Source organism: Oncorhynchus nerka, linkage group LG14, assembly GCF_034236695.1.
Source record: "Oncorhynchus nerka isolate Pitt River linkage group LG14, Oner_Uvic_2.0, whole genome shotgun sequence".
Classification (NCBI taxonomy): domain Eukaryota; kingdom Metazoa; phylum Chordata; class Actinopteri; order Salmoniformes; family Salmonidae; genus Oncorhynchus; species Oncorhynchus nerka.
The window spans coordinates 858,359-885,368 of record NC_088409.1 but is presented as its reverse complement, the minus strand read 5'-3'; the positions used below and the strand labels follow the sequence as shown (position 1 = coordinate 885,368).

General features: G+C 44.0%; 1 protein-coding gene across 1 annotated transcript; it reads left to right on the top strand.

The window, feature by feature from the left end:
• Positions 1 to 401: 401 nt before the first annotated feature.
• Positions 402 to 26,742, top strand: LOC135574924 (exostosin-1a-like). The gene is made up of 10 exons (XM_065027045.1): positions 402 to 505; positions 3,367 to 3,502; positions 3,973 to 4,092; positions 4,604 to 4,736; positions 11,963 to 12,081; positions 15,490 to 15,602; positions 17,152 to 17,275; positions 19,523 to 19,683; positions 23,623 to 23,794; positions 25,050 to 26,742. The coding sequence occupies exons 1-10, from the start codon at positions 402 to 404 to the stop codon at positions 25,233 to 25,235; spliced, it is 1,368 nt and encodes a 455-aa protein (XP_064883117.1). The 3' UTR covers positions 25,236 to 26,742.
• Positions 26,743 to 27,010: the final 268 nt, after the last annotated feature.

Below are 27,010 nucleotides of genomic sequence, written 5' to 3'. Positions count from 1 at the left end.
GTCAAATGTTTAGACACACCTACTCATTCAAGGGCTTTTCTTTATTTTTTTACTATTTTCTAGATTTTAGAATAGTAGTGAAGACATCAAAACTATGAAATAACACATATGGAATCATGTAGTAACCAAAAAAGTGTTAAATGAGTTTGAGCCAATCAGTTGTGTTGTGACAAGGTAGGTGGGGTATACAGAAGATAGACCTATTTGGTAAAAGACCAAGTCCATATTATGGCAAGAACAGCTTAAATAAGCAAAGAGAAATGACAGTCCATCGTTACTTAAGACACAAATGTCAGTCTATCCGGAGAATTTCAAGAACTTTGAAAGTTTCTTCGAGTGTAGTCGCAAAAAACCATCAAGCGCTATGATGAAACTGGTTCTCATGAGGACCGCCTCAGGAAATGAAGACCCAGACCAAGAAGGAGAGTGATGGAGTGCTGCATCAGATGACCTGGCCTCAATCATGGAGCCTCTATTTGGACACAGAGACAGTGGAGCACAGAGAGTGACACACACGCACACGCACACGCACATAAACAAATACATTTGCATACACATTTACACATTCTAATAGGCTCAAATGAAACATAGTCTTTTGTTTACCATTTTTATTTATTTGAGCAATTTGAGTCCTTGGCAGTGGAATGAATTAGGCTATTTTAATGACTAGAGTTCACAGGTAATGTCTTGCTGTGCGGTGCGTGAATAAAATGGTCCATCTGCTATTACAGCTGAAAGGAAGTAGAAAGATCTGCTGCAGAAACAGACGGCCAGATGGCTCAGCGTGTTTTAAAGCCCCAAACCACTGATCACATGACCGGGATGATTTCTCTGTTGTTTTGCTGACGATAATTTGCATTATTAGATGGTTCGGCAGGCAGGCAGGGACTGCATTAGTGTCATTAGTACTGGGACATCAGGGACACACTGCTTTCACTTCCTCTTGTCCTCATGGAACCAGACACAATACTAGTGGTGTCCTGTCCTGTCCTCATGGAACCAGACACAATACTAGTGGTGTCCTGTCCTGTCCTCATGGAACCAGACACAATACTAGTGGTGTCCTGTCCTCATGGAACCAGACACAATACTAGTGGTGTCCTGTCCTGTCCTCATGGAACCAGACACAATACTAGTGGTGTCCTCTCCTCATGGAACCAGACACAATACTAGTGGTGTCCTGTCCTGTCCTCATGGAACTAGACACAATACTAGTGGTGTCCTGTCCTCATGGAACCAGACACAATACTAGTGGTGTCCTGTCCTCATGGAACCAGACACAATACTAGTGGTGTCCTGTCCTGTCCTCATGGAACCAGACACAATACTAGTGGTGTCCTGTCCTCATGGAACCAGACACAATACTAGTGGTGTCCTGTCCTCATGGAACTAGACACAATACTAGTGGTGTCCTGTCCTCATGGAACCAGACACAATACTAGTGGTGTCCTGTCCTGTCCTCATAGAACCAGACACAATACTAGTGGTGTCCTGTCCTGTCCTCATGGAACCAGACACAATACTAGTGGTGTCCTGTCCTCATGGAACCAGACACAATACTAGTGGTGTCCTGTCCTCATGGAACCAGACACAATACTAGTGGTGTCCTGTCCTGTCCTCATGGAACTAGACACAATACTAGTGGTGTCCTGTCCTCATGGAACCAGACACAATACTAGTGGTGTCCTGTCCTCATGGAACCAGACACAATACTAGTGGTGTCCTGTCCTCATGGAACCAGACACAATACTAGTGGTGTCCTGTCCTCATGGAACCAGACACAATACTAGTGGTGTCCTGTCCTCATGGAACTAGACACAATACTAGTGGTGTCCTGTCCTCATGGAACCAGACACAATACTAGTGGTGTCCTGTCCTCATGGAACCAGACACAATACTAGTGGTGTCCTGTCCTGTCCTCATGGAACCAGACACAATACTAGTGGTGTCCTGTCCTCATGGAACCAGACACAATACTAGTGGTGTCCTGTCCTCATGGAACCAGACACAATACTAGTGGTGTCCTGTCCTGTCCTCATGGAACTAGACACAATACTAGTGGTGTCCTGTCCTCATGGAACCAGACACAATACTAGTGGTGTCCTGTCCTCATGGAACCAGACACAATACTAGTGGTGTCCTGTCCTCATAGAACCAGACACAATACTAGTGGTGTCCTGTCCTCATGGAACCAGACACAATACTAGTGGTGTCCTGTCCTGTCCTCATGGAACTAGACACAATACTAGTGGTGTCCTGTCCTCATGGAACCAGACACAATACTAGTGGTGTCCTGTCCTCATGGAACCAGACACAATACTAGTGGTGTCCTGTCCTCATGGAACCAGACACAATACTAGTGGTGTCCTGTCCTCATGGAACCAGACACAATACTAGTGGTGTCCTGTCCTCATGGAACTAGACACAATACTAGTGGTGTCCTGTCCTCATGGAACCAGACACAATACTAGTGGTGTCCTGTCCTGTCCTCATGGAACCAGACACAATACTAGTGGTGTCCTGTCCTCATGGAACCAGACACAATACTAGTGGTGTCCTGTCCTCATGGAACCAGACACAATACTAGTGGTGTCCTGTCCTGTCCTCATGGAACTAGACACAATACTAGTGGTGTCCTGTCCTCATGGAACCAGACACAATACTAGTGGTGTCCTGTCCTCATGGAACCAGACACAATACTAGTGGTGTCCTGTCCTCATGGAACCAGACACAATACTAGTGGTGTCCTGTCCTCATGGAACTAGACACAATACTAGTGGTGTCCTGTCCTCATGGAACCAGACACAATACTAGTGGTGTCCTGTCCTCATGGAACCAGACACAATACTAGTGGTGTCCTGTCCTGTCCTCATGGAACCAGACACAATACTAGTGGTGTCCTGTCCTCATGGAACCAGACACAATACTAGTGGTGTCCTGTCCTCATGGAACCAGACACAATACTAGTGGTGTCCTGTCCTCATGGAACCAGACACAATACTAGTGGTGTCCTGTCCTGTCCTCATGGAACTAGACACAATACTAGTGGTGTCCTCATTGTGTTAGAGAATAGTGTTGACACAAGCACCATAATACACTACTATTAGGCTCTGTCATAACAGTGACATGTTTACCAAGGATAGTAACTCCTCCAGTCCCAGTATAGTCATTACTGTTTTTTTTTATTTTTTAAAAACCTTTATTTAACTAGGCAAGTCAGTTAGGAACAAATTCTTATTTTCAATGACTGCCTAGAAACAGTTGGTTAACTGCCTGTTCAGGGGCAGAACGACAGATTTGTACTGTCAGCTCGGGGATTTGAACTTGCAACCTTCCCGGTTACTAGTCCCAACGCCTAACCACTAGGCTACCCTGCCTGTGTGTCGGCCTGCAGGCTGCCTGTGTACCTGTGATACTCAGTAACGGCTGGGAGATGCCCTTCTCGGAGATCATCCACTGGAACACAGCAGCTGTGATCGGGGACGAACGACTGCTACTTCAGGTGACGTAGATATTATAATCCTGTGTTCACCAGGTAACGAACGCTAACTCGACTGAATGGTCTGTTTGACTGAATGGTCTGTTTGACTGAATGGTCTGTTTGACTGAATGGTCTATTTGACTGAATGGTCTATTTGACTTAATGGTCCATTTGACTGAATGGTCTATTTGACTAAATGGTCTATTTGACTAAATGGTCTATTTGACTGAATGGTCCATTTGACTGAATGGTCCATTTGACTGAATGGTCCATTTGACTGAATGGTCTATTTGACTGAATGGTCTGTTTGACTGAATGGTCTGTTTGACTGAATGGTCTATTTGACTGAATGGTCTATTTGACTGAATGGTCTATATGACTAAGTGGTCTATATGACTGAATGGTCTGTTTAACATGTCCAGTGTCTCTGACTGTTTGATTGACAGATCACGTCACTGTCACTCGTTCTGACTGTAGTTCTGTTGTTCCAGATTCCGTCTACGGTGCGTTCCATTCACCAGGACAACATCTTGTCTCTCAGACAGCAGACCCAGTTCCTGTGGGAGGCCTACTTCTCTTCTGTAGAGAGGATAGTACTCACAACACTAGAGGTAAGAGGACCGTATACTGCTGCTCCTGCTACTACTACTGCTACTATTACTACTACTACTACTACTACTACTACTACTACTACTACTACTACTACTACTGCTACTAATACTATGACTACTACTACTATTACTGCTACTACTACTACTGATACTACTACTATTACTACTACTACTATTACTATTACTACTACTATTACTACTAATACTATTACTACTTCTATTACTACAACTACTACTACTGCTACTACTACTACTACTGCTACTAATTCTACTATTACTACTACTTCTACTATTACTATTACTACCACTACTATTACTACCATTAACTACTAGTACTAGTACTACTAGTAGTAACAGGTGTTTGTCAGAGAGCTACTCAGAAGCCTTCTTGGACGTAGCTCTGCTTGGGTGCCTCTTGAGGGTTCAGGTAATCCTCGACCAGTGAATTGTCTTGTTAGCAGCTTTGATTATTACTATTGTTGATTTGACTCTGTTTCTCTCCCTGCACCAGATCATCCATGACCGGGTGCTCCAGCATGCAGCCCGTAGTAACCTGATGTGGAACAGTCTTCCCGGAGGTCTCTACTCCCTGCCTCAGTACTCCTCATACTTGGGAGACTTCCCTTTCCACTATGCCAAGCTAGGTGAGTCCTGCAACTATCTTCAGATAGATCTCAAATGTGCATCGAAGTTCATCCATGTGGATGGTCATGAATTTGGTTCTCCGGGCATTACGACAGGGGTACCGCAAGGTTCTATTTTAGGCCCTGTTCAGTTCCCCATTTAAACCTCCTATCTGGTAGACTTCCCCGCTCTCCAAAGCCAGGTGAGTCCTACTGTAACATAACGTGTGGTGTTGTTCCACGAGCATCTACATGCTCCCACTTGTATTGCTCAGATCTTCCACTACGCCAAGCTACATGTCGGTGAGTCTTGTCACCATCTGTTAAAGAGTACCCAGAACGTTAACGCGGATGGTTGTAAAATCTGGTTTCCAGGACATTACAAAAGAGTGTACCAAAAGCCTCTATTTTAGGCCCAGTCCTTTTACCATTTCTGTAAATTACATTGGTAAAACGGGGGAGAGAAATGTAGATTAATCTGTATTTTATATTTTATTTATTTATTTTATTTCACCTTTATTTAATAGGTAGGCTAGTTGAGAACAAGTTCTCATTTACAACTGCAACCTGGCCAAGATAAAGCAAAGCAGTGCGACAGAAACCACAACACAGAGTTACACATGGAGTAAACAACAACACAGAGTTACACACGGAGTAAACAACAACACAGAGTTACACACGGAGTAAACAACAACACAGAGTTACACATGGAGTAAACAACAACACAGAGTTACACACGGAGTAAACAACAACACAGAGTTACACACGGAGTAAACAACAACACAGAGTTACACACGGAGTAAACAACAACACAGAGTTACACACGGAGTAAACAACAACACAGAGTTACACACGGAGTAAACAACAACACAGAGTTACACACGGAGTAAACAACAACACAGAGTTACACACGGAGTAAACAACAACACAGAGTTACACACGGAGTAAACAACAACACAGAGTTACACACGGAGTAAACAACAACACAGAGTTACACACGGAGTAAACAACAACACAGAGTTACACACGGAGTAAACAACAACACAGAGTTACACACGGAGTAAACAACAACACAGAGTTACACACGGAGTAAACAACAACACAGTTACACACGGAGTAAACAACAACACAGAGTTACACATGGAGTAAAACAAACATAGTCAATAACACTGATTGTTGATGACACTCTTCTACATTCATGTGCTCCCTTATATAGATGCGTATCACATCCGTTAGCAATATTGTGTGTTCGTTGTATATTCTGGGAAGTCACATATCAGCCTACTACCATACACTTGTGGAATAATCTCCAAAGGTCTCTCAAAAGTGGATGATTTGGTGTCCAGCGGTAATTCAGATGGCTGGATGAGGACCTTCAAAGTGGATGATTTGGTGTCTGAGGGTAATTCAGATGGCTGGATGAGGACCTTCAAAGTGGATGATTTGGTGTCCAGGGGTAATTCAGACGGCTGGATGAGGACCTTCAAAGTGGATGATTTGGTGTCCAGGGGTAATTCAGACGGCTGGATGAGGACCTTTAAAGTGGATGATTTGGTGTCCAGGGGTAATTCAGACGGCTGGATGAGGCCCTTCAAAGTGGATGATTTGGTGTCCAGGGGTAATTCAGACGGCTGGATGAGGCCCTTCAAAGTGGATGATTTGGTGTCCAGGGTAATTCAGACGGCTGGATGAGGTCCTTCAAAGTGGATGATTTGGTGTCCAGGGGTAATTCAGACGGCTGGATGAGGCCCTTCAAAGTGGATGATTTGGTGTCCAGGGGTAATTCAGATGGCTGGATGAGGCCCTTCAAAGTGGATGATTTGGTGTCCAGGGTAATTCAGATGGCTGGATGAGGACCTTCAAAGTGGATGATTTGGTGTCCAGGGGTAATTCAGATGGCTGGATGAGGACCTTCAAAGTGGATGATTTGGTGTCCAGGGGTAATTCAGATGGCTGGATGAGGACCTTCAAAGTGGATGATTTGGTGTCCAGGGGTAATTCAGATGGCTGGATGAGGACCTTCAAAGTGGATGATTTGGTGTCTGAGGGTAATTCAGACGGCTGGATGAGGACCTTCAAAGTGGATGATTTGGTGTCCAGGGGTAATTCAGACGGCTGGATGAGGTCCTTCAAAGTGGATGATTTGGTGTCCAGGGTAATTCAGACGGCTGGATGAGGACCTTCAAAGTGGATGATTTGGTGTCCAGGGGTAATTCAGACGGCTGGATGAGGACCTTCAAAGTGGATGATTTGGTGTCCAGGGGTAATTCAGACGGCTGGATGAGGCCCTTCAAAGTGGATGATTTGGTGTCCAGGGTAATTCAGACGGCTGGATGAGGTCCTTCAAAGTGGATGATTTGGTGTCCAGGGGTAATTCAGACGGCTGGATGAGGTCCTTCAAAGTGGATGATTTGGTGTCTGAGGGTAATTCAGACGGCTGGATGAGGTCCTTCAAAGTGGATGATTTGGTGTCCAGGGGTAATTCAGATGGCTGGATGAGGTCCTTTAAAGTGGATGATTTGGTGTCCAGGGGTAATTCAGACGGCTGGATGAGGTCCTTCAAAGTGGATGATTTGGTGTCCAGGGGTAATTCAGATGGCTGGATGAGGTCCTTCAAAGTGGATGATTTGGTGTCCAGGGGTAATTCAGATGGCTGGATGAGGACCTTCAAAGTGGATGATTTGGTGTCCAGGGGTAATTCAGACGGCTGGATGAGGTCCTTTAAAGTGGATGATTTGGTGTCCAGGGGTAATTCAGACGGCTGGATGAGGTCCTTTAAAGTGGATGATTTGGTGTCCAGGGGTAATTCAGACGGCTGGATGAGGTCCTTCAAAGTGGATGATTTGGTGTCCAGGGGTAATTCAGACGGCTGGATGAGGTCCTTCAAAGTGGATGATTTGGTGTCCAGGGGTAATTCAGACGGCTGGATGAGGTCCTTTAAAGTGGATGATTTGGTGTCCAGGGGTAATTCAGATGGCTGGATGAGGTCCTTTAAAGTGGATGATTTGGTGTCCAGGGGTAATTCAGACGGCTGGATGAGGCCCTTCAAAGTGGATGATTTGGTGTCCAGGGGTAATTCAGATGGCTGGATGAGGACCTTTAAAGTGGATGATTTGGTGTCCAGGGGTAATTCAGACGGCTGGATGAGGACCTTCAAAGTGGATGATTTGGTGTCCAGGGGTAATTCAGACGGCTGGATGAGGCCCTTCAAAGTGGATGATTTGGTGTCCAGGGGTAATTCAGACGGCTGGATGAGGTCCTTCAAAGTGGATGATTTGGTGTCCAGGGGTAATTCAGACGGCTGGATGAGGTCCTTTAAAGTGGATGATTTGGTGTCCAGGGGTAATTCAGACGGCTGGATGAGGACCTTCAAAGTGGATGATTTGGTGTCCAGGGGTAATTCAGACGGCTGGATGAGGCCCTTCAAAGTGGATGATTTGGTGTCCAGGGTAATTCAGACGGCTGGATGAGGCCCTTCAAAGTGGATGATTTGGTGTCCAGGGGTAATTCAGACGGCTGGATGAGGTCCTTCAAAGTGGATGATTTGGTGTCCAGGGTAATTCAGACGGCTGGATGAGGACCTTCAAAGTGGATGATTTGGTGTCCAGGGGTAATTCAGACGGCTGGATGAGGTCCTTTAAAGTGGATGATTTGGTGTCCAGGGGTAATTCAGACGGCTGGATGAGGCCCTTCAAAGTGGATGATTTGGTGTCCAGGGGTAATTCAGACGGCTGGATGAGGACCTTCAAAGTGGATGATTTGGTGTCCAGGGTAATTCAGACGGCTGGATGAGGTCCTTTAAAGTGGATGATTTGGTGTCCAGGGGTAATTCAGACGGCTGGATGAGGCCCTTCAAAGTGGATGATTTGGTGTCCAGGGGTAATTCAGACGGCTGGATGAGGACCTTCAAAGTGGATGATTTGGTGTCCAGGGGTAATTCAGACGGCTGGATGAGGTCCTTCAAAGTGGATGATTTGGTGTCCAGGGGTAATTCAGACGGCTGGATGAGGACCTTCAAAGTGGATGATTTGGTGTCTGAGGGTAATTCAGACGGCTGGATGAGGACCTTCAAAGTGGATGATTTGGTGTCCAGGGGTAATTCAGACGGCTGGATGAGGTCCTTTAAAGTGGATGATTTGGTGTCCAGGGGTAATTCAGACGGCTGGATGAGGTCCTTTAAAGTGGATGATTTGGTGTCCAGGGGTAATTCAGACGGCTGGATGAGGTCCTTTAAAGTGGATGATTTGGTGTCCAGGGGTAATTCAGACGGCTGGATGAGGTCCTTTAAAGTGGATGATTTGGTGTCCAGGTTGTATCTCTGTTTTTGCTTTTCCAATTGTATTGATACAATACACACACACACACACACACACACACACACACACCGACTTGAGAGCAGGTTAACGTCATTTATTAGGATGAGTCTTGTCCTGGATGCAGTACTGAGTCATTTCTGCCACAAAGTCAAAATGGTCTATATTGTAAGAATTCATGGGAAGAAAATGTGCTTTTTGGTCTTAATCTAAGTTTAGGCATTAGGGTTAGCAGTGTGGTTAAGGTTAGGCATTAGGGTTAGCAGTGTGGTTAAGGTTAGGGTTAGGCATTAGGGTTAGCAGTGTGGTTAGGGTTAGGCATTAGGGTTAGCAGTGTGGTTAAGGTTAGGGTTAGGCATTAGGGTTAGCAGTGTGGTTAGGGTTAGGGTTAGGCATTAGGGTTAGCAGTGTGGTTAGGGTTAGGGTTAGGCATTAGGGTTAGCAGTGTGGTTAGGGTTAGGCATTAGGGTTAGCAGTGTGGTTAAGGTTAGGGTTAGGCATTAGGGTTAGCAGTGTGGTTAAGGTTAGGCATTAGGGTTAGCAGTGTGGTTAAGGTTAGGCATTAGGGTTAGCAGTGTGGTTAAGGTTAGGGTTAGGCATTAGGGTTAGCAGTGTGGTTAGGGTTAGGCATTAGGGTTAGCAGTGTGGTTAGGGTTAGGGTTAGGCATTAGGGTTAGCAGTGTGGTTAAGGTTAGGGTTAGGCATTAGGGTTAGCAGTGTGGTTAGGGTTAGGCATTAGGGTTAGCAGTGTGGTTAGGGTTAGGCATTAGGGTTAGCAGTGTGGTTAAGGTTAGGGTTAGGCATTAGGGTTAGCAGTGTGGTTAGGGTTAAGGTTAGGCATTAGGGTTAGCAGTGTGGTTAGGGTTAGGCATTAGGGTTAGCAGTGTGGTTAAGGTTAGGCATTAGGGTTAGCAGTGTGGTTAGGGTTAGGCATTAGGGTTAGCAGTGTGGTTAGGGTTAGGCATTAGGGTTAGCAGTGTGGTTAAGGTTAGGGTTAGGCATTAGGGTTAGCAGTGTGGTTAAGGTTAGGCATTAGGGTTAGCAGTGTGGTTAGGGTTAGGCATTAGGGTTAGCAGTGTGGTTAGGGTTAGGCATTAGGGTTAGCAGTGTGGTTAGGGTTAGGGTTAGGCATTAGGGTTAGCAGTGTGGTTAGGGTTAGGCATTAGGGTTAGCAGTGTGGTTAGGGTTAGGCATTAGGGTTAGCAGTGTGGTTAGGGTTAGGCATTAGGGTTAGCAGTGTGGTTAAGGTTAGGGTTAGGCATTAGGGTTAGCAGTGTGGTTAAGGTTAGGGTTAGGCATTAGGGTTAGCAGTGTGGTTAGGGTTAGGCATTAGGGTTAGCAGTGTGGTTAGGGTTAGGGTTAGGCATTAGGGTTAGCAGTGTGGTTAGGGTTAGGGTTAGGCATTAGGGTTAGCAGTGTGGTTAGGGTTAGGGTTAGGCATTAGGGTTAGCAGTGTGGTTAAGGTTAGGGTTAGGCATTAGGGTTAGCAGTGTGGTTAAGGTTAGGCATTAGGGTTAGCAGTGTGGTTAGGGTTAGGCATTAGGGTTAGCAATGTGGTTAAGGTTAGGGTTAGGCATTAGGGTTAGCAGTGTGGTTAAGGTTAGGCATTAGGGTTAGCAGTGTGGTTAAGGTTAGGGTTAGGCATTAGGGTTAGCAGTGTGGTTAGGGTTAGGCATTAGGGTTAGCAGTGTGGTTAAGGTTAGGCATTAGGGTTAGCAGTGTGGTTAAGGTTAGGCATTAGGGTTAGCAGTGTGGTTAAGGTTAGGGTTAGGCATTAGGGTTAGCAGTGTGGTTAAGGTTAGGCATTAGGGTTAGCAGTGTGGTTAGGGTTAGGCATTAGGGTTAGCAGTGTGGTTAAGGTTAGGGTTAAATCCAGATTGTATGACTTTGGGGCTGTGCCAGCTAGTGACCACTCTACAGAGCTTCCTCCAGATCACGATTCGGGAAACAAAACTCTAACCTTCGTCTTGGAAGGTCGTTAAGTTAACCCGGTGACTGACGCAATCGTTGATACCCCCCCCCCCCCCCACCCCACCCCACACAAATTAAATTGGGAGCCAGATGAAACTACGGCTGGAGCTCATCGAGCACCCGCTGTCACACAGACTTATTTATGGGTGAAAAGAAACAGCTACTCTTTTCTCTCTCAGTCCCTGATGACTTTCAACCCATCGGAGAGACGAGCTGAGTTGTGCTCTGGTCACCGAGGGGGTGGGGGGGGGGATACTGGATTGGGAGAATGAGGAACGATCCTAGTGTTTAATATTCTGACTGGCAGTTAGCTACTGTATTCATTGGCTATATCACTGTTGAGTTGAATTGATTTTTTTTTTTTACAGGGACAGTGCACATTAATCAACGTTTCAGTAAAAGTGCCGGTTTTAGCCAGCCGGCTAATTTTCAACCGAAGTCCCTGCTAGTGTAACGGATGTGAAACGGCTAGTTTAGTTAGCGGCGTTGCGCGCTAAATAGCTTTTCAATCGGTGACACCACTTGCTCTGAGACCTTGAAGTAGTAGTTCACCTTGCTCTGCAAGGGCCGCGGCTTTTGTGGAGCGATGGGTAACGATGCTTCGAGGGGTGACTGTTGTTGATGTGTGCAGAGGGTCCCTGGTTCGCGCCCGGGTCGGGGCGAGGGGACGGTCTAAAGTTAAACTGTTACACTAGACTGTGCCTGAAACAAGGCATCATGATGAGATGCAAGGAGGGACACATTTCCAGCATCTTTGGTGTTAATATATAAATAATCTAGAGAACATTGTTGACTTTGACATTCGTCCTGTGCATCTCAGTAGGTAAGAGCATTGGCGTTAGCCGTGCCAGGGTTGTAAAGGTTCAATTCCTGCAGGGATCATGCACACTCATAAATGTATGCACGGACGACTGGAAGTGGCTCTGATGTAGTGAATATTGTTGTTATTTGGCTGCGTTTCAGGTATCAAGCCTCGTCCCAAGTTCACGGCGATCATCCATGCTGTGACTCCCCTGGTCTCCCAGTCTCAGCCCATCCTCAAGCTACTGGTGGCTGTCGCCAAGTCCCAGCACTGTGTCCAGGTAGACTAACTCACATCTCAACACTGTGTCCAGGTAGACTAACTCACATCTCAACACTGTGTCCAGGTAGATTAACTCACATCTCAACACTGTGTCCAGGTAGATTAACTCACATCTCAACACTGTGTCCAGGTAGATTAACTCACATCTCAACACTGTGTCCAGGTAGACTAACTCACATCTCAACACTGTGTCCAGGTAGACTAACTAACTCACATCTCAACACTGTGTCCAGGTAGATTAACTCACATCTCAACACTGTGTCCAGGTAGACTAACTCACATCTCAACACTGTGTCCAGGTAGATTAACTAACTCACACCTCTACACTGTGTCCAGGTAGACTAACTAACTCACATCTCAACACTGTGTCCAGGTAGACTAACTAACTCACATCTCAACACTGTGTCCAGGTAGACTAACTAACTCACATCTCAACACTGTGTCCAGGTAGACTAACTAACTCACATCTCAGCACTGTGTCCAGGTAGACTAACTAACTCACATCTCAGCACTGTGTCCAGGTAGACTAACTAACTCACACCTCAACACTGTGTCCAGGTAGATTAACTAACTCACACCTCTACACTGTGTCCAGGTAGACTAACTAACTCACATCTCAACACTGTGTCCAGGTAGACTAACTAACTCACATCTCAACACTGTGTCCAGGTAGATTAACTCACATCTCAACACTGTGTCCAGGTAGACTAACTAACTCACATCTCAACACTGTGTCCAGGTAGATTAACTCACATCTCAACACTGTGTCCAGGTAGACTAACTAACTCACATCTCAACACTGTGTCCAGGTAGACTAACTCACATCCCAGCACTGTGTCCAGGTAGACTAACTCACATCTCAACACTGTGTCCAGGTAGACTAACTAACTCACATCTCAACACTGTATCCAGGTAGACTAACTAACTCACATCTCAACACTGTGTCCAGGTAGACTAACTCACATCCCAGCACTGTGTCCAGGTAGATTAACTCACATCTCAACACTGTGTCCAGGTAGACTAACTGACTCACACCTCTACACTGTGTCCAGGTAGACTAACTGACTCACACCTCAACACTGTGTCCAGGTAGACTAACTAACTCACATCTCAACACTGTGTCCAGGTAGATTAACTGACTCACACCTCTACACTGTGTCCAGGTAGACTAACTAACTCACATCTCAACACTGTGTCCAGGTAGACTAACTAACTCACATCTCAACACTGTGTCCAGGTAGACTAACTAACTCACATCTCAACACTGTGCCCAGGTCACTCCCAGCACCACATGCCCATATGTGCTCATCATGAGTCATAAGAATGAACCCAGAAATCACTCAGCAACCTAACCTTGTAGAAAGTAGATTTTTGGCTCCTCTGGTGGCAGGCCGGCCAAGTCTCAGTACTTTTGTCTAGGTAACAGCTAGCGCCATGCTGTACGTGGTTGGCATTGATAGCGCCATGCTGTAAGTGGTTGGCATTGATAGAATGAACCCAGAAATATAACTCCTTCTGCAACAAGAACCTTGTTATTTTGAGTTTAGATGTATAATTATATGTCTGTGTTGCACATGTCATGTTGTCACCCATATACAGTGGGGAGAACAAGTATTTGATACACTGCCCGATTTTGCAGGTTTTCCTACTTACAAAGCACCTATGATAAAAACTACAGACCTCTACATGCTCTGTAAGTAGGAAAACCTGCACCTTTATCAATGTTACGTGAATGTGTTCTTTTATATCAGGTTATCATAATTCATATACAGTTGAAGTCGGAAGTTTACATACACTTAGGTTGGAGTCATTAAAACTCGTTGTTCAACCACTCCACAAATTTCTTGTTAATTAACAAACTATAGTTTTGGCAAGTCGGTTAGGACATCTACTTTGTGCATGACACAAGCAATTTTCCCAACAATTGTTTACAGACATATTATTTCACTTATAATTCACGGTGTCACAATTCCAGTGGGTCAGAAGTTTACATACACTAAGTTGCCTTTAAACAGCTTGGAAAACTCCAGAAAATGATGTCATGGCTTTAGAAGCTTCTGATAGGCTAATTGACATCATTTGAGTCAATTGGAGGTGTACCTGTAGATGTATTTCAAGGCCTATCTTCAAACTCAGTGCCTCTTTGCTTGACATCATGGGAAAAATCAAAATAAATCAGCCAAGACCTCAGAACAAAAATTGTAGACCTCCACAAGTCTGGTTCATCCTTGGGAGCAATTTCCAAACACTTGAAGGTACCATGTTCATCTGTACAAACAATAGTAAGCAAGTATAAACACCATGGAACCACACAGCCTTCATCCCGCTCAGGAAGGAGATCGTTCTGTCTCCTAGAGATGAACGACTTTGGTGCGAAAAGTGCAAATCAATCCCAGAACAACAGCAAAGGACCTTGTGAAGATGCTGGAGGAAACAGATACAAAAGTACTTTTATCCACAGTAAAATGAGTCCGATATTGACATAACCTGAAAGGCCGCTCAGCAAGGAAGAAGCCACTGCTCCAAAACCACCATAAAAAAGCCAGACTACGGTTTGCAACTGCACATGGGGACAAAGATCGTACTTTGTAGAGAAATGTCTGATGAAACAAAAGTAGAACTGTTTGGCCATAATGACCATCGATATGTTTGGAGGGAAAAGGGGGAGGCTTGCAAGTTGAAGAACACCATCCCAACCGTGAAGCACGGGGGTGGCAGCATCATGTTGTGGGGGGATTTGCTGAAGGAGGGACTGGTGCGCATCACAAAATAGATGGCATCATGAGGGAGGAAAATGTGGATATATTGAAGCAACATCTCAAGACATCAGTCAGGAAGTTAAAGCTTGGTCGCAAGTGGGTCTTCCATATGCACAATGACCCCAAGCATACTTCCAAAGTTGTGGCAAAATGGCTTAAGGACAACAAAGTCAAGGTATTGGAGTGGCCATCACAAAGCCCTGACCTCAATCCTATAGAAAATTTGTGGGCAGATCTGAAAAAGCGTGTGCGAGCAAGGAGGCCTACAAACCTGACTCAGTTACACCAGCTCTGTCAGGAGGAATGGGCCAAAATTCATCCAACTTATTGTGAGAAGTTTGTGGAAGGCTACCCGAAACATTTGACCCATGTTAAACAATTTAAAGGCAATGCTACCAAATACTAATTGAGTGTATGTACACTTCTGACCCACTGGGAATGTGATGAAAGAAATAAAAGCTGAAATAAATCATTCTCTCTACTATTATTCTGACATTTCACATTTAAAAAATAAATAAATTGGTGATCCTAACTGACCTAAAACAGGGACATTTTACTAGGATTAAATGTAGTAGCTTTTGGTTGTGATATAATCCATCCGAAAGAAAACGTAATTTCATGTTTAAATGTATGTCATATTTTTCCAGGTGATCGTCCTATGGAACTGTGACAAGCCCCTCCCGGCCAAACACCGCTGGCCTGCCACCGCCGTACCTGTCCTGGTCATAGATAGAGAGAGCAAGGTGAGTCCTCAGTACCTGTCCTGGTCATAGATGGAGAGAGCAAGGTGAGTCCTCTTCCCCTATAGCTTCACATACATCAATGTGCTGATGGATACAGAGAGAAGTTGAAATGTAGATATTACCACTACCTGTCTTTACCTGTAGATATTACCACTACCTGTAGATATTACCACTACCTGTAGATATTACCACTACCTGTAGATATTACCACTACCTGTAGATATTACCACTACCTGTAGATAGAGAAGTCTAAATGTAGCCCAAGTCAGCACATTCTAATGGTCTAAAAGTCTAAATGTAGCCCAAGTCAGCACATTCTAATGGTCTAAAAGTCTAAATGTAGCCCAAGTCAGCACATTCTAATGGCTTGTATCGATTGTGCTCAGATATCTAGGTACTTGTATTGATTGTTCTCAGATATCTAGTGACTTGTATTGATTGTTCTCAGATATCTAGTGACTTGTATTGATTGTTCTCAGATATCTAGTGACTTGTATCGATTGTTCTCAGATATCTAGTGACTTGTATCGATTGTGCTCAGATATCTAGGTACTTGTATTGATTGTTCTCAGATATCTAGGTACTTATATCGATTGTTCCAAGATATCTAGTGACCCTTATTGATTGTTCCAAGATATCTAGTGACTTGTATCGATTGTGCTCAGATATCTAGGTACTTGTATTGATTGTTCTCAGATATCTAGGTACTTGTATTGATTGTTCCAAGATATCTAGTGACTTGTATCGATTGTTCTCAGATATCTAGTGACTTGTATCGATTGTGCTCAGATATCTAGTGACTTGTATCGATTGTTCTGAGATATCTAGTGACCCTTATTGATTGTTCCAAGATATCTAGTGACTTGTATTGATTGTTCCAAGATATCTAGTGACTTGTATTGATTGTTCTCAGATATCTAGGTACTTGTATTGATTGTACTCAGATATCTAGTGACTTGTATTGATTGTTCTCAGATATCTAGGTACTTGTATTGATTGTTCTCAGATATCTAGTGACTTGTATTGATTGTTCTCAGATATCTAGTGACTTGTATTGATTGTTCTCAGATATCTAGTGACTTGTATCGATTGTTCTCAGATATCTAGTGACTTGTATCGATTGTTCTGAGATATCTAGTGACCCTTATTGATTGTTCCAAGATATCTAGTGACTTGTATTGATTGTGCTCAGATATCTAGTGACCCTTATTGATTGTTCCAAGATATCTAGTGACTTGTATCGATTGTTCTGAGATATCTAGTGACCCTTATTGATTGTTCCAAGATATCTAGTGACCCTTATTGATTGTTCCAAGATATCTAGTGACTTGTATTGATTGTGCTCAGATATCTAGTGACTTGTATCGATTGTGCTCAGATATCTAGTGACTTGTATCGATTGTGCTCAGATATCTAGTGACTTGTATCGATTGTTCTGAGATATCTAGTGACCCTTATTGATTGTTCCAAGATATCTAGTGACCCTTATTGATTGTTCCAAGATATCTAGTGACTTGTATTGATTGTTCTCAGATATCTAGGTACTTGTATTGATTGTTGTTGCAGTGACGAGCCCTACTGTTTGTTGCTGTGTCTTCAGGTGATGAGCAGTCGTTTCCTGCCCTATGACACAATACCAACAGACGCCGTTCTGAGTCTGGACGAGGATACAGTTCTCTCTACTACTGAGGTGAGTTACTGCCAGGAGTTTATTACCGTATGTAAACTAAAGGGGGTACCACAGGGTTCTATTTTAGGCCCAGTTCTCTCTACTACTGAGGTGAGTTACTGCCAGGAGTTTATTACCGTATGTAAACTAAAGGGGGTACCACAGGGTTCTATTTTAGGCCCAGTTCTCTCTACTACTGAGGTGAGTTACTGCCAGGAGTTTATTACCGTATGTAAACTAAAGGGGGTACCACAGGGTTCTATTTTAGACCCAGTTCTCTCTACTACTGAGGTGAGTTACTGCCAGGAGTTTATTACCGTATGTAAACTAAAGGGGGTACCACAGGGTTCTATTTAAGGCCCAGTTCTCTCTACTACTGAGGTGAGTTACTGCCAGTAGTTTATTACCGTATGTAAACTAAAGGGGGTACCACAGGGTTCTATTTTAGGCCCAGTTCTCTCTACTACTGAGGTGAGTTACTGCCAGGAGTTTATTACCGTATGTAAACTAAAGGGGGTACCACAGGGTTCTATTTTAGGCCCAGTTCTCTCTACTACTGAGGGGAGTTACTGCCAGGAGTTTATTACCGTATGTAAACTAAAGGGGGTACCACAGGGTTCTATTTTAGGCCCAGTTCTCTCTACTACTGAGGTGAGTTACTGCCAGTAGTTTATTACCGTATGTAAACTAAAGGGGGTACCACAGGGTTCTATTTTAGGCCCAGTTCTCTCTACTACTGAGGTGAGTTACTGCCAGGAGTTTATTACCGTATGTAAACTAAAGGGTGTACCACAGGGTTCTATTTTAGACCCAGTTCTCTCTACTACTGAGGTGAGTTACTGCCAGGAGTTTATTACCGTATGTAAACTAAAGGGGGTACCACAGGGTTCTATGTTAGGCCCAGTTCTCTCTACTACTGAGGTGAGTTACTGCCAGGAGTTTATTACCGTATGTAAACTAAAGGGGGTACCACAGGGTTCTATTTTAGGCCCAGTTCTCTCTACTACTGAGGTGAGTTATTGCCAGGAGTTTATTACCGTATGTAAACTAAAGGGGGTACCACAGGGTTCTATTTTAGGCCCAGTTCTCTCTACTACTGAGGTGAGTTACTGCCAGGAGTTTATTACCGTATGTAAACTAAAGGGGGTACCACAGGGTTCTATTTTAGGCCCAGTTCTCTCTACTACTGAGGTGAGTTACTGCCAGTAGTTTATTACCGTATGTAAACTAAAGGGGGTACCACAGGGTTCTATTTTAGGCCCAGTTCTCTCTACTACTGAGGTGAGTTACTGCCAGGAGTTTATTACCGTATGTAAACTAAAGGGGGTACCACAGGGTTCTATTTTAGACCCAGTTCTCTCTACTACTGAGGGGAGTTACTGCCAGTAGTTTATTACCGTATGTAAACTAAAGGGGGTACCACAGGGTTCTATTTTAGGCCCAGTTCTCTCTACTACTGAGGGGAGTTACTGCCAGGAGTTTATTACCGTATGTAAACTAAAGGGGGTACCACAGGGTTCTATTTTAGGCCCAGTTCTCTCTACTACTGAGGTGAGTTACTGCCAGGAGTTTATTACCGTATGTAAACTAAAGGGGGTACCACAGGGTTCTATTTTAGGCCCAGTTCTCTCTACTACTGAGGTGAGTTACTGCCAGGAGTTTGTTACCGTATGTAAACTAAAGGGGGTACCACAGGGTTCTATTTTAGGCCCAGATCTCAAATCAAATCAGAGTTTATTTGTCACGTGCGCTGAATACAACAGGTGTAGTAGACCTTACAGTGAAATGCTGAATACAACAGGTGTAGTAGACCTTACAGTGAAATGCTGAATACAACAGGTGTAGTCGACCCTAAAGAGAAATACTTACTTACAGGCTTCAACCAATAGTGCAAAAAAGGTATTAGGTGAACAATAGGTAGGTAAAGAAATTAAACAACAGTAAAAAGACAGGCTATATACAGACACTGGTTAGTCGGGCTGATTGAGGTAGTATGTACATGTAGATATGGTTAAGGTGACTATGCATATATGATGAACAGAGAGCAGCAGTAGTGTAAAAGAGGGGTTGGCGGGTGGTGGGTGAGACACAATGCAGATAACCGGTGTTCACCCTTTTATATAAATTACAAAAACTGTCAACTTCATATATATATGCTGGATGCACTGTCACAACAGATGAGCTGAATGGAAGGATTGCATCATATACTGTAGTTGTATTACGAGCTATAGGTGCTCAATGTTAAACCACTCTCTCCCGTTTTTGCAGGTGGACTTTGCTTTCACGGTGTGGCAGAGTTTCCCAGAGAGGATTGTGGGATACCCGGCCAGGAGTCATTTCTGGGACAGCAACAAGGAGAGGTGGGGTTACACCTCCAAGTGGACCAACGACTACTCTATGGTCCTGACAGGAGCTGCTATATACCACAGGTGAGAAGAATCTGGTTTGTTAAATTAGGGCTGAAACAAAACGGGGCAGGAGGGTAGTTAGCTCTCCAGGAGTAGGATCGGGATACCGTTGAGCCCTCAGCTTTCACTGTTTCATATCAAAACAGCTATAGGGGAGCTGAATGAACTCTGACTCCCAACTAATGTTACCTGTCCTCTAGACATTACCACTACCTGTCTTTACCTGGAGATATTACCACTACCTGGAGATATTACCACTACCTGTAGATATTACCACTACCTGTCTTTACCTGTAGATATTACCACTACCTGTAGATATTACCACTACCTGTCTTTACCTGTAGATATTACCACGACCTGTAGATATTACCACTACCTGTAGATATTACCACGACCTGTAGATATTACCACTACCTGTAGATATTACCACTACCTGTAGATATTACCTCTACCTGTAGATATTACCACTACCTGTCTTTACCTGTAGATATTACCACTACCTGTCTTTACCTGTAGATATTACCACTACCTGTCGATATTACCACTACCTGTAGATATTACCACTACCTGTCGATATTACCACTACCTGTCTTTACCTGTAGATATTACCACTACCTGTCTTTACCTGTAGATATTACCACTACCTGTAGATATTACCACTACCTGTAGATATTACCACTACCTGTCGATATTACCACTACCTGTCTTTACCTGTAGATATTACCACTACCTGTAGATATTACCACTAGCTGTAGATATTACCACTACCTGTAGATATTACCACTACCTGTCTTTACCTGTAGATATTACCACTACCTGTCTTTACCTGTAGATATTACCACGACCTGTAGATATTACCACTACCTGTAGATATCACCACTACCTGTCTTTACCTGTAGATATTACCACTACCTGTCTTTACCTGTAGATATTACCACTACCTGTAGATATTACCACTACCTGTCTTTACCTGTAGATATTACCACGACCTGTAGATATTACCACTACCTGTAGATATTACCACTACCTGTAGATATTACCACTACCTGTCTTTACCTGTAGATATTACCACTACCTGTAGATATTACCACTACCTGTAGAGATTACCACTACCTGTCTTTACCTGGAGATATTACCACTACCTGTAGATATTACCACTACCTGTAGATATTACCACTACCTGTCTTTACCTGTAGATATTACCACTACCTGTAGATATTACCACTACCTGTCTTTACCTGTAGATATTACCACTACCTGTAGATATCACCACTACCTGTAGATATCACCACTACATGTAGATATTACCACTACCTGTAGATATTACCACTACCTGTAGATATTACCACTACCTGTCTTTACCTGTAGATATTACCACTACCTGTAGATATTACCACTACCTGTAGATATTACCACTACCTGTCTTTACCTGTAGATATTACCACTACCTGTAGATATTACCACTACCTGTCTTTACCTGTAGATATTACCACTACCTGTAGATATTACCACTACCTGTAGATATCACCACTACCTGTAGATATTACCACTACCTGTAGATATTACCACTACCTGTAGATATTACCACTACCTGTCTTTACCTGTAGATATTACCACTACCTGTAGATATCACCACTACCTGTAGATATTACCACTACCTGTCGATATTACCACTACCTGTAGATATTACCACTACCTGTAGATATTACCACTACCTGTAGATATCACCACTACCTGTAGATATTACCACTACCTGTAGATATCACCACTACCTGTAGATATTACCACTACCTGTCTTTACCTGTAGATATTACCACTACCTGTAGATATTACCACTACCTGTCTTTACCTGTAGATATTACCACTACCTGTAGATATTACCACTACCTGTCGATATTACCACTACCTGTCTTTACCTGTAGATATTACCACTACCTGTAGATATTACCACTACCTGTAGATATTACCACTACCTGTCTTTACCTGTAGATATTACCACTACCTGTAGATATTACCACTACCTGTAGATATTACCACTACCTGTAGATATTACCACTACCTGTCTTTACCTGTAGATATTACCACTACCTGTAGATATTACCACTACCTGTAGAGATTACCACTACCTGTCTTTACCTGGAGATATTACCTCTACCTGTAGATATTACCACTACCTGTAGATATTACCACTACCTGTCTTTACCTGTAGATATTACCACTACCTGTAGATATTACCACTACCTGTAGATATTACCACTACCTGGAGATATTACCACTACCTGTAGATATTACCACTACCTGTAGATATTACCACTACCTGTCTTTACCTGTAGATATTACCACTACCTGTAGATATTACCACTACCTGTAGATATTACCACTACCTGTAGATATTACCACTACCTGTCTTTACCTGTAGATATTACCACTACCTGTAGATATTACCACTACCTGTAGATATTACCACTACCTGTCTTTACCTGTAGATATTACCACTACCTGTAGATATTACCACTACCTGTAGATATTACCACTACCTGTCTTTACCTATAGATATTACCACTACCTGTCTTTACCTGTAGATATTACCACTACCTGTAGATATTACCACTACCTGTCTTTACCTGTAGATATTACCACTACCTGTAGATATTACCACTACCTGTAGATATTACCACTACCTGTAGATATCACCACTACCTGTCTTTACCTGTAGATATTACCACTACCTGTAGATATTACCACTACCTGTAGATATTACCACTACCTGTCTTTACCTGTAGATATTACCACTACCTGTAGATATTACCACTACCTGTAGATATCACCACTACCTGTAGATATTACCACTACCTGTCGATATTACCACTACCTGTAGATATTACCACTACCTGTCTTTACCTGTAGATATTACCACTACCTGTAGATATTACCACTACCTGTAGATATCACCACTACCTGTAGATATTACCACTACCTGTCTTTACCTGCAGATATTACCACTACCTGTAGATATTACCACTACCTGTAGATATTACCACTACCTGTCTTTACCTGTAGATATTACCACTACCTGTCTTTACCTGTAGATATTACCACTACCTGTAGATATTACCACTACCTGTCGATATTACCACTACCTGTCTTTACCTGTAGATATTACCACTACCTGTAGATATTACCACTACCTGTCTTTACCTGTAGATATTACCACTACCTGTAGATATTACCACTACCTGTCTTTACCTGTAGATATTACCACGACCTGTAGATATTACCACTACCTGTCTTTACCTGTAGATATTACCACTACCTGTAGATATTACCACTACCTGTAGATATTACCACTACCTGTATATATTACCACTACCTGGAGATATTATCACTACCTGTCTTTATCTGTAGATATTACCACTACCTGTAGATATTACCACTACCTGTAGATATTACCACTACCTGTAGATATTACCACTACCTGTCTTTACCTGTAGATATTACCACTACCTGTAGATATCACCACTACCTGTAGATATTACCACTACCTGTAGATATTACCACTACCTGTAGATATAACCACTACCTGTCTTTACCTGTAGATATTACCACTACCTGTAGATATTACCACTACCTGTAGATATTACCACTACCTGTCTTTACCTTTAGATATTACTACGACCTGTAGATATTACCACTACCTGTAGATATTACCACTACCTGTCTTTACCTGTAGATATTACCACTACCTGTAGATATTACCACTACCTGTAGATATTACCACTACCTGTCTTTACCTGTAGATATTACCACTACCTGTAGATATTACCACTACCTGTATATATTACCACTACCTGGAGATATTATCACTATCTGTCTTTACCTGTAGATATTACCACTACCTGTAGATATTACCACTACCTGTCTTTACCTGTAGATATTACCACTACCTGTCTTTACCTGTAGATATTACCACTACCTGTACACCAGTTACCTGCCGGCTAGTCTGAGGGACCTGGTGGACCAGCTGTCTAACTGTGAAGACATCCTGATGAACTTTCTGGTGTCAGCCGTCACCAAGCTGCCGCCCATCAAGGTCACCCAGAAGAAACAGTACAAGGAGACTATGATGGTGCAGGTGAGGTCTTTCTGGTCTTTCCCGTTTGGTCTGCTTAGGTACAACAGGAGATATTACTATAGAGCTGTCACGGTCGTCATAAAGGAGTAGCGTGGTACATTTACATTTACATTTAAGTCATTTAGCAGACGCTCTTATCCAGAGCGACTTACAAATTGGTGCATTCACCTTATGACATCCAGTGGAACAGCCACTTTACAATAGTGCATCTAGGTCTTTTAAGGGGGGGTGAGAAGGATTACTTTATCCTATCCTAGGTATTCCTGAAAGAGGTGGGGTTTCAGGTGTCTCCGGAAGGTGGTGATTGACTCCGCTGTCCTGGCGTCGTGAGGGAGTTTGTTCCACCATTGGGGGGCCAGAGCAGCGAACAGTTTATTTTCATCCATTTTCAACATACATTTTGGTATGTTTTCATCCTTTTTATTAGGAAGAGAGAACTCATAACAAAAACAAAAAACAAAGCGACCAAACGAAACGTGAAGCTCAGGGAGTAGTGCTCACAGGCAACAATACCTAGACAAGATCCCACAAAGCACAAAGGGGAAATGGCTGCCTAAATATGATCAACCAATCAGAGACAACGATAAACAGCTGCCTCTGATTGCGGAATCATACCAGGCCAAAATAGATATATAATTACCTAGATGACCCAGCCTAGTCACACCCCGACCTAACCAACATAGAGAATAACAGGCTCTCTATGGTCAGGGCGTGACAAGAGCATAGAGGAGTTTACACAAACACATCCAACTAACTTTTCAGATGCAGGGTACAATAACATTTAATTTATTAACATTGAATTTGAGCCTTCTCAGGAACAACTCTGGCTTTGAGTCCCTGGCTTCTGTACCATATCTGTAGGGGAAAATGGTGATAAAGATCATTCTTTATTTATTTCCCATTTCTCAGTAAGTGCACAGGAAGCGCACAGGAAGTGCACAGGAAGTGCCGTGGCTTTTTAATGTTATTTTTTATTTCCTTTAATGTTCCTGATGACTTCAACAGACGCCACAGGTTCCACCTGCGTTGTTATTGATGTTTCTTATTGTTGCGTAAATAGATTTGGTTTCTGGCCTGAAACAAATAAACAAACCAATAACTACAGTAAAACCATCAACTTTAATTGGTAACATTATGAATCCATCAGTACTAATCTCTCTCTCTCTCTCTCTCTCTCTGTCTCTCTCTCTCTCTCTGTCTCTCTCTCCCCCCTCTCTCTCTCTCTCCCCCTCTCTCTCTCTCTCTCTCCCTACAGACCTCTAGAGCGTCTCGGTGGGCCGACCCAGACCACTTTGCCCAGCGACAGAGCTGCATGAATAAATTTGCCAGCTGGTTTGGCAGCATGCCCCTGGTGCACTCTAATATGCGTCTAGACCCGGTGTTGTTTAAAGACCAGGTGTCCATACTGAGAAAGAAATACAAGGACATAGAGAGACTATAACCAGCCTGAGACCCCTGCTGCCCCCTTGAAGGACAGGAGAGTAGAGGGATGGGACACACACAGAGACCCTCCCAGAGAGAAGGGAGGAACAGGAGAAGAAACGAGAGGAGAGGACAGGGCGCTGTGGAGCCAGGACGCCACGACCCTCCCAGAGAGAAGGGAGGAACAGGGGAAGAAACGAGAGGAGAGGACAGGGCGCTGTGGAGCCAGGACGCCACGACACTCCCAGAGAGAAGGGAGGAAATGGGGAAGAAACGAGAGGAGAGGACAGGGCACTGTGGAGCCAGGACGCCACGGTAGACCCTCCCAGAGAGAAGGGAGGAACAGGGGAAGAAACGAGAGGAGAGGACAGGGCGCTGTGGAGCCAGGACGCCACGACCCTCCCAGAGAGAAGGGAGGAACAGGGGAAGAAACGAGAGGAGATGACAGGGCGCTGTGGAGCCAGGACCCTCCCAGGGTTGACCCTCCTAGAGAGAAGGGAGGAACAGGGGAAGAAACGAGAGGAGAGGACAGGGCACTGTGGAGCCAGGACGCCACGACCCTCCCAGAGAGAAGAGAGGAACAGGGGAAGAAACGAGAGGAGAGGACAGGGCACTGTGGAGCCAGGACGCCACGTCCCTCCCAGAGAGAAGAGAGGAACAGGGGAAGAAACGAGAGGAGAGGACAGGGCACTGTGGAGCCAGGACGCCACGATTGACCCTCCCAGAGAGAAGGGAGGAACAGGGGAAGAAACGAGAGGAGAGGACAGGGCGCTGTGGAGCCAGGACGCCACGCGTCTTCCACCCACACTCTCCATCCTTGTACGCTGTTGCTGGTGCCAACAGTGGTAACCGTGACAACCCAGGCTGTATTTTGGTAGGAGCTGTACACAGACAGAAAACTAGTTCATGCACAAATGACAACATGGACGTCTGGGGGTTCCACGTTCCACGTTCTTCCCCTCACAAGACCTGGTGAACCACTATAATCACACAGCCCTCACCTAGTCAGCCCCCACTATAATAACAATATATACTATCTAACACACCCTTTTATGCAAAGACACAAACATTTTACTTCTGGGTGGTCCCAGGAATCGAACCCACTATCAAGACTAACACCCACAGTCATCAATAAAGACTCTCTTCTTTGTCCATCTTCAACTCTCATTCACATTAACATGATCCGATTGATTTGAGTTGACACACATTCATCATCTTTAGAGTTAAAAGGACACTAAAGGGGGTTTTGGCATCTACTGACCCAGAGTCAGATGAGGTCCTTTATCTACTGACCCAGAGTCAGATGAGGTCCTTTATCTACTGACCCAGAGTCAGATGAGGTCCTTTATCTACTGACCCAGAGTCAGATGAGGTCCTTTATCTACTGACCCAGAGTCAGATGAAGCCCTTTATCTACTGACCCAGATTCAGATGAGGTCCTTTATCTACTGACCCAGAGTCAGATGAGGCCCTTTATCGACTGACCCAGAGTCAGATGAGGTCCTTTATCTACTGACCCAGAGTCAGATGAAGCCCTTTATCTACTGACCCAGATTCAGATGAGGTCCTTTATCTACTGACCCAGAGTCAGATGAGGTCCTTTATCTACTGACCCAGAGTCAGATGAGGCCCTTTATCTACTGACCCAGAGTCAGATGAGGTCCTTTATCTACTGACCCAGAGTCAGATGAGGTCCTTTATCTGCTGACCCAGAGTCAGATGAGGCCCTTTATCTACTGACCCAGAGTCAGATGAAGTCCTTTATCTACTGACCCAGAGTCAGATGAGGTCCTT

What these genes read in the sequence shown, in the direction of transcription:
- LOC135574924 (XM_065027045.1), top strand. Translation starts at nt 402, where the DNA reads ATGAAGACCCAGACCAAGAAGGAGAGTGATGGAGTGCTGCATCAGATG. An exon ending in TAGTACTCACAACACTAGAG is followed by an intron (nt 4,093 to 4,603) that starts GTAAGAGGACCG and finishes TCCCTGCACCAG; the next exon opens with ATCATCCATGACCGGGTGCT. An exon ending in TTTCCACTATGCCAAGCTAG is followed by an intron (nt 4,737 to 11,962) that starts GTGAGTCCTGCA and finishes GCTGCGTTTCAG; the next exon opens with GTATCAAGCCTCGTCCCAAG.